Source organism: Heloderma suspectum, chromosome 6 (assembly GCF_057233095.1).
Source record: "Heloderma suspectum isolate Gila_16-S chromosome 6, 16-S_ref, whole genome shotgun sequence".
Lineage (NCBI taxonomy): Eukaryota > Metazoa > Chordata > Lepidosauria > Squamata > Helodermatidae > Heloderma > Heloderma suspectum.
Window position 1 is genome coordinate 114042070 of NC_139463.1, and position 11575 is coordinate 114053644.

The 11575-nt window shown below is 44.2% G+C and overlaps 1 protein-coding gene across 1 annotated transcript in view; it reads left to right on the forward strand.

Moving 5' to 3' along the window:
- Nucleotides 1–8981, forward strand: part of LOC146342607 (vomeronasal type-2 receptor 26-like) — a 31399-nt gene extending 22418 nt beyond the window's left edge. The window contains exons 3-6 of the mRNA XM_084807927.1: nt 304–1146; nt 3836–4063; nt 6554–6680; nt 8068–8981. Coding sequence (XP_084664053.1) covers nt 304–1146; nt 3836–4063; nt 6554–6680; nt 8068–8981 — 2112 coding nt within the window. The remainder of the gene's footprint in view (nt 1–303; nt 1147–3835; nt 4064–6553; nt 6681–8067) is intronic.
- Nucleotides 8982–11575: the final 2594 nt, after the last annotated feature.

Genomic DNA, 11575 nt, shown 5'->3' on the forward strand with positions numbered 1-11575 from the left:
AGCAATTTCAGCAGCCCAAGCCCACCTGTGAAAAATATGAAAAATGCCTCTGAAATTTTGCAGCCGGAGAATGCAGTTGCAATAAGAGGCACTTTTGGCCCAGTACTAGTTAAGAAGAGGATCACATGTTATAGTGATTAAAATAGGGATAAATTCCACGTATTCATCAATACATGAATCTCTTGAAGGATAGTTGGGATGTATAGCATGATAGAATGTATGATAGAATTAAGCAAGTGTCTGACTCTCCAAACACACAAAAATCTCCACCCAAGTAATGAAAATCCCTCCGTTCTTGTTTAGGTCACCTATTCCTTCTTTTCTCTAGCACTGAGTGACAAAATCCAGTTTTCATCTTTATACAAGATGGTCCCTGATGAAGCATATCAGTACACTGGGATTGTTCAGCTTTTTCTGCATTTACAATGGAAATGGGTTGGGATCATTGCCATGGCTGATGAGAAAGGAGAAAAGTTTGTGCAGACTTTGACACACCGGCTATTCCTGAGTGGGATCTGTATAGCCCTCACTGAAAGAACACCAATCCACAGTGGATTTTTTGATGTTACGAAGCTGATAAATGTCTTTTTGGATATGATCATATCTCTAAACAAGACAAATGTTGATATAGTTGTTGTAAATGCAGAGACTCACACCATGTTGGATGTGCAGTGGTTGATAATTCTTAATATGATGCCTATAAACAAGGTATGGGTTATGACAGCCCATTCAGATTTTTCATCAGAAACATTTCAAAGAGATTTGGATGTACAAAACTTCCATGGTGCCCTATCCTTTGCAATCCAGTCTAATGAAGTGAAAGGGTTCAAAGATTTCCTTCTCAACCTGCATCCCCACTCTGAAGCTGATGGTTTTATCAGGCTGTTCTGGGAGCAGGCATTTAACTGTTTATTTTCAGAAACTGATATGGGTGAGGAGACTGGAGAAAACTGCACTGGGGATGAGAAGCTGGAGAGCCTTCCTGGGCCTCTTTTTGAAATGCAGATGACCAGCCAAAGCTACAGCATCTATAATGCTGTCTATGCTGTGGCACACGCTTTCGATACCATTTGTTCATCCAGAAGTAAACACAGAGCAATGGCAGTTGGACACTGCCTGGAACCTTCTAAACCACAACATTTTCAGGTAATGCTAATTAAAAATAATAATATTCTATTAAGCAAATGTGTCAGTATTTTATTAATTGGTATTTTATTCAGCAAATGTGTGCTTTCAGAGCATTCACTCACACTACCAAACTTATAGGGAATATTGCTCTTTCATTAAGCTCTTATACCTGAACAGCCTAGCTTCACATCCCACTCACCACACAGAGATCGTCCCTTGTAGACCAACAGAGAAACCTAAAGGAGACTGAAGAGGGACACCTTTATCTGTTTATCCATTTGTCTGTCTCTCCTTCTGTAGTTAGCAGTTAACTGCAAATAAGAGATGAAATAATCATGGGAAGTTTCAGTAAGTCCAAGTTAGATCTTGCCCAAAGAATTAAAGATATAGATCTACAAAATTTACTAGGTGGGGCACATGGAATACATAAGGATGTACGAGAATTTTGTTTCAGTTCATCAAATATCAGAACTTGCCTCATTCATACCACCCAAATGGGGACGTGATCATAGTTTTTTGGAGAAAGCTAGCATATTCCCGGGGTTGTGACTGTGTTTGCAAAATGAATCCCTTAGAAAAATTCTCACTTTTAAATTGTGCATTTTAAGAATAAATACACATTTTCATGCTTTAGCCATTGGGGGTAAAGCATGTGGGGGCACCAAAATGTACACTTTTCCTGTAGGAACAATAACAACCAAAACTTGCAGAGGAATGAGGCAGACTGAAGTTTAAGGTGGAAGCTGGTTCATCATGAATTTTATGGCGTACTTATGTTTAAAAATGTATGCACATGCACACTCACTCACACACATATTGGATTCCTAAATGTCAAAGCACTTTCATGTTTGAATGATTAAGGGCGCAATCCAATGGGGATGACTGTAAGCCTCCGAACTCAGAGGCTTACAGCCACCCAATGCAGAGTGGGAGGAGGAGTGGAGGCAATTGTCACTTCTGCCGCTTCTCCTGTTCTGCATTTCAGCTACATGGGCAAAAAAGCCCATCTAGCCGAGGCATCAGGGAGAAGGAGGGGAGGAGGCTGGGGAGGCTGGAGGATTCCTCATACAGTGGCCTCCCCAGTCCTGTCCCCTCTGTTCCCTGCCCACGAGAATGCCCCCTTTCCCTTCCCTCCGAGGTTGCTTTTGCGACCTCCGAGAGGAAGCTGGTACTGTTCTCTCCAGAGAGGGGAGGGGGTGGGGCGCTTGGACTCCTGGGTCCAAGGTTGGAGTACTGACTCCAGCCTCAGTTCCAAGAATCTGAGGTATCCTATGCCCCGCTCCCCCGATGCTGTCTAGGGACATAGGATTGCCCTCCCTTGTGTTTTGATCATCCAGTTTGAATGGGCATTTTAAAGGAATGCTGATGGTTTATACACTTGCTGATGTGCTGCTTTGTTGTTGTTGTTGATGATGATGATTTACATTTTTATACTACCCCATAGCTGAAGCTCTCTGGGCGGTTTACAAAGATTAGAAACATTAAAAATACAATATGCAAAAAAAAAAAACATTAAAAAATACAACAGACAGTATACACAGAGACAAGATATATTTAAAAAAATACTGTTTCCTGATGACATTGTTATTTTGAGAGGCCTTCCTTGAGTGACCAGCCACACTTTATTAAGTTCAGAATATGTTTCTTTTAAAATGTTTAAAATGTTTTGATATGATGTTTTATTCTTTTATCTTGTTGTTCACTGGTCTGAAATCTTTGATGTGGAGCAGTATATAAATATTGTAAATAAATAAATAAAATAAATAAAAACAGCTGCATCATTAAACTGCATATTGTAGAAAGATTTACAGTGGCTATTGATATCCTCTTTGCTGGCTCCTTATAGGGTCAACTCTTTACAATTCTATATATCATTGTGGTTCTGGGAAGGAAGTGTGCTTTTGAGAAGGAAGCATGTCTATATGCGACTGTCTTTCCCATAGACTCTCTGGGTTGAGGAGAGAATTGTGGCATTTTGATGCATTTTTGCTTGATACAAATATTTCTTGCAAGCAAATTCCCTAATATTTGAAATCCCTAATATTTTTCAATTAAATTCTCCAATTAAAAACACATTCACAAATGCCTATATAAGGAACATTAACACTATTTTTTCCTTATATATGCATTTTCAATGCATTTTTAATTAGAGAATTTGATTGCAAAATTTGGAGAAGTGTGAATTTAGAAAGATAACTGCATTTCTGTACACATAGTGGTTTGAAAGTGTAAAATGAGATGCATTCATATTCAAGCAAGAACTGATTTTCTCCCGCATCATTAGGCAGCTGAAGCCACCCTGAAATCTGGTGGCTTTAAAAATTACTAAAATGGTGGAGGAAAGGGAAAGGGAAAGGGAAAGGGAAGAAAAATGTTTAAGAAGGCCCCACACAACTGCCATTCTAAGAACACAAACACTGTTCACTTTCATTTCTGGAATCCCACCTCCCATCCCTGCAAAACAAATCTACAGCCAGAACAAAACAAAAAGTGACCAGCCTTACACTATTGCATTGGATAATCAGCCAGAGACACATGTATCCTGCTAGTGAGCTTCCAATTGACTGGGAACCACTAAAAGCCACATGGACAGTACAGCTTTGCTTTCAAGGGAAATAAAACCACTAGCTTCAAGGAAGATTGTAAGCATATCCCAGGGTGATGAAGCATTTATGTGTAATACACCTCTAACTCTCTACCACTGCAGTTACACCATTTCCTGAGGAGCATCTCATTTAACAATAGTGGTGGGGACGAGATTGTTTTTAATGGCAATGGTGAGTTAGAAGTTGGATTTGATATCATCAACTGGGTGACCTTCCCAAATAAATCCTTCGTAAGGGTGAAGGTAGGGAAAATGGATCCGCAAGGTCCGAAAGGCAAAGAGCTCTCAGTTAATGAGAAGATAATTACGTGGCACCACCACTTTAACCAGGTATGACCCAACTGTAACTCCTAAGGTCAGTAATGTTTAATAATCCCTTACAACCTCCTGGATGAATTCCAGTTAGTTTATTTAAGCCTTATGGTCAATGGTGGGGGTTGGACTCAATGGTCTTGTCAGCCCCTTCCAACCCTATGATACTATGATTCTATGTTTGCAAGTACCTGTAGTGATCCTAGCTCTCAAGGCTTAACAGTCCAGTGCAGTTCTTTTTCTGATTGGCTGTTTTCAATAACAAGATTCCCAAACTCTGTTCTCTATTTAATACACCTGATTTTATACAGGTCATATAATTCAGAGTTCCTTGATATATAATTTGAGTTTTATTGGTGAATATCTATATCTATATGGGGCCGTGGTGGCTTAGTGGTTAAGACACTGAACTGCAGACCAGAAGGTCAGCAGGACAGCAGTTCGAGACCCGAGTGCTGCGTGATTGAGTGAGTTCCCGTCTTCAGTCCCAGCTTCTGCCAACGTAGCAGTTCGAAAGCAAGAAATTGCAAGTAGATAAATAGGTACCGCTTCGGTGGGAAAGGTAACAGCGTTCTGTGCACCTCGGTGTTCAGTCATGCCAGCCACATGACTACGGAGGCGTCTTCAGACAACGTTGGCTCTTCGGCTTAGAAACGGAGATGGGCACCACACCCTTGAGTCAGACACAACTGGTTGGGGACACCTTTACCTTTACCTTTTTATCTATATCTATGTATCTTGTGTGGAGTACACAGTAATCATGATTTTTGTCATAACACTCACAACATTAGGACTGCCAACTCACCAGGGAAACTAGTGTGGCCTGTTCTCCTGCCTTTAACAGCCAGTTTGTAACTGAAAACAGCTTCAGAAACTAATTGAAAAGCTGGCAATCTCTATGAACATGTCAGTTGTGCGGAATTGGAAAGTACTGATATCCTTTGTGAAGGATATGAACACTATACTGGGGCAATATTTTGTGCTGTGTTTGTCCCATTTTGAAACCACCAGAACATGTACACAATATCTTAAATCAATGGATTAGGCATTTTCAGGAAGAACACAAAACAGGTGTTAAAAGAGGGAACAAATTGAGATTTGACACTAGTCTGATTAGACATTGAATTTGGTTTATTTGTAACAGGTTGAGGTGATGAGAAATGAAGCATTTTTATACAACTCCCAAACCATAAATTACTCAAATGCAACTTTGAGATGTGAAGATATAACCAGTTAATCAATTAGCTTTAAAATTGTGTCCCATGCCTTCCCATTCAAACATTACAGTGTTGCATGAAGCAGTTTCAATTTGCATGAATCAATGTAGAAATTTATTGTTTCCCTTGCTGAATTCTCCTTCTCATTTACAGATGGGAAAATGGAGGTAGGATCATTGATTTTTCAGAGGGTATTTTAAAAGAATTTTAAGACCACATCAGCTGGGAAACTTCAGCAGTTTCTTTTCTTATCCTGCAGTTGTTGTTGTTTTACTTTTTGTCAGCCATAATGACAGATATCCTCACAACACCCAGCAATGGCTGGCTTCTAGCTGCCATTATTCTACCAAAAATATAAATATTCCTGAAATGACTCTATGTCAGCCTTAATGGATCCTGGATATCAGCCTCTCTAGCATATGTAGAAACCCTCAGACTCTTTCAGGGCCAAAGAAGTAGCAATCAAATGAATGGATCCCTTCTTTGCAAGAGGAATTGCAAGTGGAATTTAAAGCCCTGATATCACCATAGCTAGGGATTTAATATGGATTGGGTCTTCTGCACATTCATTAGTGAAAAAGAGGGGAATGTAACTCCTAGCTGTGTCTTTAAAGCAAGCATGGGGATTGTGTGGCCCTCCAGATGTTGATGGACTGTAACTCCCATCATCCCTCACCTAGTTATGCTGGTGGATAATGGGAACTGCAATCCACCAACATTTGGAGGGCCACAAATTCCCCATCCATGCTTTAAAATAACATGCATTTCAGCCCTCAGAGCAACCACACCCAGTTAGCATTACTCCCTCAAATTGTTGCTTAACAACCTGGAGGGAGAAGGGATGGAATTTCCCCCCCAAAAAAAATGTAGGCCATCCAGCTTCACCACCACTGACTCAAAACATCCCTCTCAATTTGCCACCCTGGTCTTTGGCAGCAAATAGAGCGTCGAACATTTTATGTTGCCTGTTTTATCCCCCTAAATCATTTCATGATGATTCTGGGGATGGGGCTGTTAACTTTGGCTAGCATCTCCAGAGAGAGGTATTCTGGTGGGATAAAACATGGCAGTTGTAAACCTGCTTCAGTGACTGCAGCCCACTATATATTTGGTTACAAGAAAATGGGTGGAAGACCTGCTTCAGTCACCATTACATTAAAAAGTTCTCTTTCCCCTGAACCCTTTTGAAAGAGTCCAGAGGACAATGCAACAACTTGTTGATTACACAAGTCAAAAAGCAAATGAGAAGAAAATGGAATGCCTGTTTTGTTTTGTTTTCTTTTATGGGTAGGTTATGCCCCGTGCCTTGTGTAATGACCATTGCTATCAAGGTTACAACAAACAAAGGAAGGAAGGGGAACTATTTTGTTGCTATGATTGCACTCCATGTCCAGAAGGGAAGATTTCAAACCAGACAGGTATGGCACATTGTACTATAAATCATGAAGTGACGGCGTATAAACCACAGTTGGGGAAAACCTTTATTAGGACCAACCAAAATGCCACAAAAGAGTGTGCAAGCTTTCGAGCTCTCCAGCACTCTTCACCATGCTAGGTGTACAAAAACCAGGTGATAAACAGTAAGAAACAAACAAACAAACAAACAAAATAGGCCAGATGTTGTGGCCATGAGGTTTGCAGCTTAGACCTAGGGATGTACAGACTACATAAAATCCGCTCTGTCTGTGATTCACGGATTGTCAGGCACCTTTTGTCCCGTCATCTGCCCACAGATGGATGCGAATATTTTTTTTTCATCATGCGGAAAAATACGGAAATATTTATGTAATTATTTATGTAAGTATTTACATAATTTACCTCAGTGCATAACATTTAACGTATTGTCCCCCATTCCATCATACGTTTCTTCAGCAGAAACTTATGTATTTTTCTACGGATTTATATGCGTAAATTTTGGGAAAGTAAAAAAATCATCCCGAAGTCCACAGACTCCGCACAGCCTGAGGGGGGCTCTCTGCAGCAGATTCTGCAGGTTGGATTCTTAGAAATCCGAGCTCATTTTAGTCCATCTCGAATTTCTCCAGCATCCCTACTTAGACCCAATCTCAAGAGGTAGATTGCAGACTGAATGAATTAGGCACCGATAGGTGCTGTGGGTATAACATAACACCTAGCATTCTGTGACAAAGAATACAATGTGCTGTCTTTGATTAAGGTTGCTATACTCAGATAGAGATTCCCAATGGTCTGCCAGTATAGGTGATGTTCACTTACATTAGAGAAGGGAGGTTTTTTTTTTTTTTTTTTTTTTTTTAAGGTCCATCAAAGTGTGGAACAAACTACTGGACAAACTCCAGTATGGGAGTGGGACATAGTTCAGTGGAGAACCATATTTTTTGCACTAAAAAAAGATCACAAATTCAGCTCCTAACATCTATCGTTAAAAATATCTCAGGCAGGAGGACCCCTTCCTGAGATTTTGGAGAGCTTCTCACTATATGAGTAGATAATATTGCATTAACTCAACTAAAAAAAAATGTAAGTCATATAAGCCAGCTTCATCTGTTCCATATAATTGACTGGTCACTCATCCATGGAAGACACAGCTTCTGCACCAGGGATGTTGGAGCTCACCAAGCTTTTATCAGCTTAGACCTCCATACTTTCCCCATGACCTGGCCTGACTTGATCTGCATCGAGTCAGGCCAGTTCACAGATTTCCCTTAAAAAAAAAAAATAGAAATGTGCACCACTGTTTCATTATGGTGCAATAATAATCCAAGCACCAGAATAATTTCCAGTAAAGAATTAATCTCTTGAATATCTTTCCTTCCATCCTCAAAGATATGGATGATTGTTTCAAATGTCCAGAAGATCAGTATCCAAACAAGGAGAGAAACCAGTGCTTTCGCAAGGACCTAAACTTCCTGTCTTATGATAAACCACTGGGCGTCAGTTTGGCTATTGTGGCTTTGGCTCTTTCTGTAACTACAGCTTTGGTGCTTGGGATCTTTATTAAGCACCATCACACTCCAGTAGTCAAAGCCAACAACCAGAATCTCACCTACTCTCTGCTCATCTCTCTCCTGCTCTGTTTTCTCTCCTCTTTACTATTCATTGGCCGACCCCAGTTAATGACCTGCCATCTACGACAAACTGCTTTTGGTATCATCTTCTCAGTGGCAATTTCTTCTGTGTTGGCAAAAACCGTCACAGTGGTCCTGGCTTTCATGGCCACCAAGCCAGGAACCAGGATAAGGAAATGGGTGGGGAAAAGACTTGCATATTCTATTGTTCTCTGCTGCTCATTTATTCAGGCAAGCATTTGCATGCTGTGGCTATGTACAGATCCTCCATTTCCAGCTTTGGACATGCACTCTCTGCCTGAAGAAATCATAGTGGAATGCAATGAAGGATCAACCAACATGTTCTACTATATTCTAGGTTACATGGGATTTCTGGCTTTTGTCAGCTTCATTGTGGCTTTCTTTGCTCGAAAATTGCCAGACACCTTTAATGAAACCAAGTTTATCACATTTAGTATGTTAGTGTTTTGCAGTATGTGGGTGGCTTTTGTTCCAACTTACCTAAGCACAAAAGGGAAACACATGGTGGCTGTGGAAATCTTGTCCATCTTGGTCTCCAGCGCTGGACTATTGGGTTGCATCTTTTCCCCAAAATGTTATATAATTGTTTTTAGGCCTGAACTTAACAGCAAAGAACAACTAATAAGGAACAACAACAACAACAACATTTGAAATCTCTGCTACTGAATTTCCATGAAATAATGATGCTAAAATCTAAGTGGAGCTGAGCAAGTAATTTTGCAAACACTTATGATTTCAGCAACAATATTTCTTTCTTCAAATCTCACAATATTTTTCCTTTAAAGTCAGATTCCTTAATTGTATTGCATCTTGGTCCATTATTTCATGGAGACTATTCTTTAAAGATAACAGTAGCAGAAAGTGATGTAGGAAGGGAGCCTACATCTAGTTATTGGGCTCATGTGTGACCCATTGTCCATGTTAGAAATCCTTCTGCAGCTCCTCACAGTTTTACTAGGATCTTGCATTTACATTTGCCACAAACATTTCCATCTGAAGAGAAATCTAAAACAAATTTTGGAACAAGTCCCTCCTTCGGACTTGTAGTCTACAACATGTGGGTGAACATATGCTAACAAATGCCCTACCCGGCGCCAGCTTGTCTGCCTGAAGGGGGGGGGGCATTGTGGGCGGGTGGGGTGATAAGACGTATGGGCCTCCGATTGGTGCACCCCAGTCACACCACCAGTCAGGGAGGAGCAGGCCGAGTTGTCTTAAACTCGTCCCCCCTCCCTATCTCAGCTCTTTGGCGCGACGCAGCTATTGAGAGCTACAGACTCTCCTGGATTCGACGAGGGATTCTTGCCTGCTGGAGACCGGCTTCGTTGTCGTCTTTCCAGCCACCTGGACTCAGCGTGCTTCTGCGCACCAAAGCTTCTATTCACGCGCGGCTACCGAGTTGCCGACACTCGCAGCAGGTCTCGTGCGCTCCGGCGCCGCTCCCTCTGGGACAGCGCCTGCTGGCCGTCAGGAGAGCCAACGTTACTGGTGATATCGTGTCCCCCCCCTTCCCTCCTTCCCTGCCGCCTCTTCTCCTCGAGCACCCGCCGCAGCCCCGGTTTGGCCGGTGGCTCGGCGGCAGCGCTCGAGCATGAGATCTCTTTTCTCCGCTGCCGGCCGTTAGTCCTAAACGCCGGCCACAGCTCCTAGTTTGCGTGCCTGGGTGAGGCACCTTACTTCTTCCCGGGTGTCCGGGTGGGGCGGCACGCACCCGCCCGCCTGCTCCCTCAGCCTTTGTTCACCCCCCCAATCACCTCCCTCGCTCGCCCACCCGCCCGCTCGATCGCCCGCCCCCCTCGTCCTTTGCCTGCCTGCCCGCCCGCCCACTCACTCGCTCACTCACTCACTCACTCACCCGCCTGCCCGCCTGCCCGCCCGGCCTCTCGGTCGCCCACCCATTTTTGTCAGCCGGCTCGCCGGCCTGGGCCTCGGAGGCATTGGTGGCGGCGAGGTGTGGTGGCGGCGCGCATTGAGCGCAGCACCCGTGTTTGCGGGCTCCGGCTGTCCCGGCAGCTGCGTGCCTGCCTCCCCCCCCCCAAGCTCGACAGTTTAGACAGCCTGGTGGGGAGGGGAGTCTGGCGGCAGAGCCAGGGGCTGGGTGTTTTCCCCCAGTGCCTTGACTATTCTCCTGTCGGCATCTTCCCCCCCCCCAATAATTAAACTATTGAAGCAGCCGCGGCTGCCTGTTTGGCGCCTCCTGAGCCAGGGCACCCTCAGCTGTGGGTGCCCGCGCTCAAGCGCGTTTCCTTCTCAAAAAAAAAAAACAACTTTGCGGCACCTCTTAAGCTTTAATCTCTCGGTCTGGAACTCGTATCCGCTGATCGTGAAGATTGTCAGGTAGTTGCCTGTTGCCCGGGGTGCCCACTTGCTTACTTAAGTCTCCGATAGCAGCTAAGCTTAACTCACCTTTGGCATCATGCCTCCCAAGAAGGGCCAAGGTGGTAAGAAAGGGAAGGGGACGGCCCCGCCCCCCTCCCCAAAAGACCACTGCCAAGGCCTGATTCTGAGTCTGATGAGGACTCAGACCCGGTACTGTCATCAATTCTTTCTCGTTTGGAAGCTGCTGAGCGCTCCTCGGGGATCCGTCTCCCTCCCCCAGCCAGGCCCAAAAAACCCTCAGCGGTCCAGCCTAAGCGAACGCGGCAGCAGACCCAACGCTCGTTGCTCCTTTCTATTTCAGCTTGTCTGGACGCTATTGAGGCATCCACCTCCTCTCCATCGGCTCTTCCAGAAGGCGCACCGCCTTCAATGGAGCTCCTCCCTCCTGTGGCCTCATCATCCCTGGGTGCACAAGCAGCAACGTCGGTTTCTCCAGCTAGGGATCAGAGCACACCTACGATTGATACAGGTGAGACTGCTTTGGCACCTCAATTCGCATGGCCGGGCATGGGGCAAATCACCCCATGGGGTTGGTTGCCATGGTTTACCCTTCCGGGTGGCCCAGTTTCCCCTCTCTCACTTCCTTCAGTTACTTCAGCCTCCCAGTTAGTACTCCCCAGCCCGTTGCCTCGGCCTCAACTCTCAGTTCAACTGCTCTGGTGGCTAGCCCACCTAATTCAGTGGGGCCTGGTGCTTCATTCCCCTTAGCAGGAGATGCCACCACGTCGGCTCCGCCACTGCTCCAGCCTCATCCAATTAACGTCGCCTCCGCCAGTGTTTGGCAGGGGCCCGCCGGTTCTTTTCAGGACCCCCTGGCGTCCCTATCTCCTCCTCTCCTAGCCCCACAGTTGTCCTCGGTTGACCCA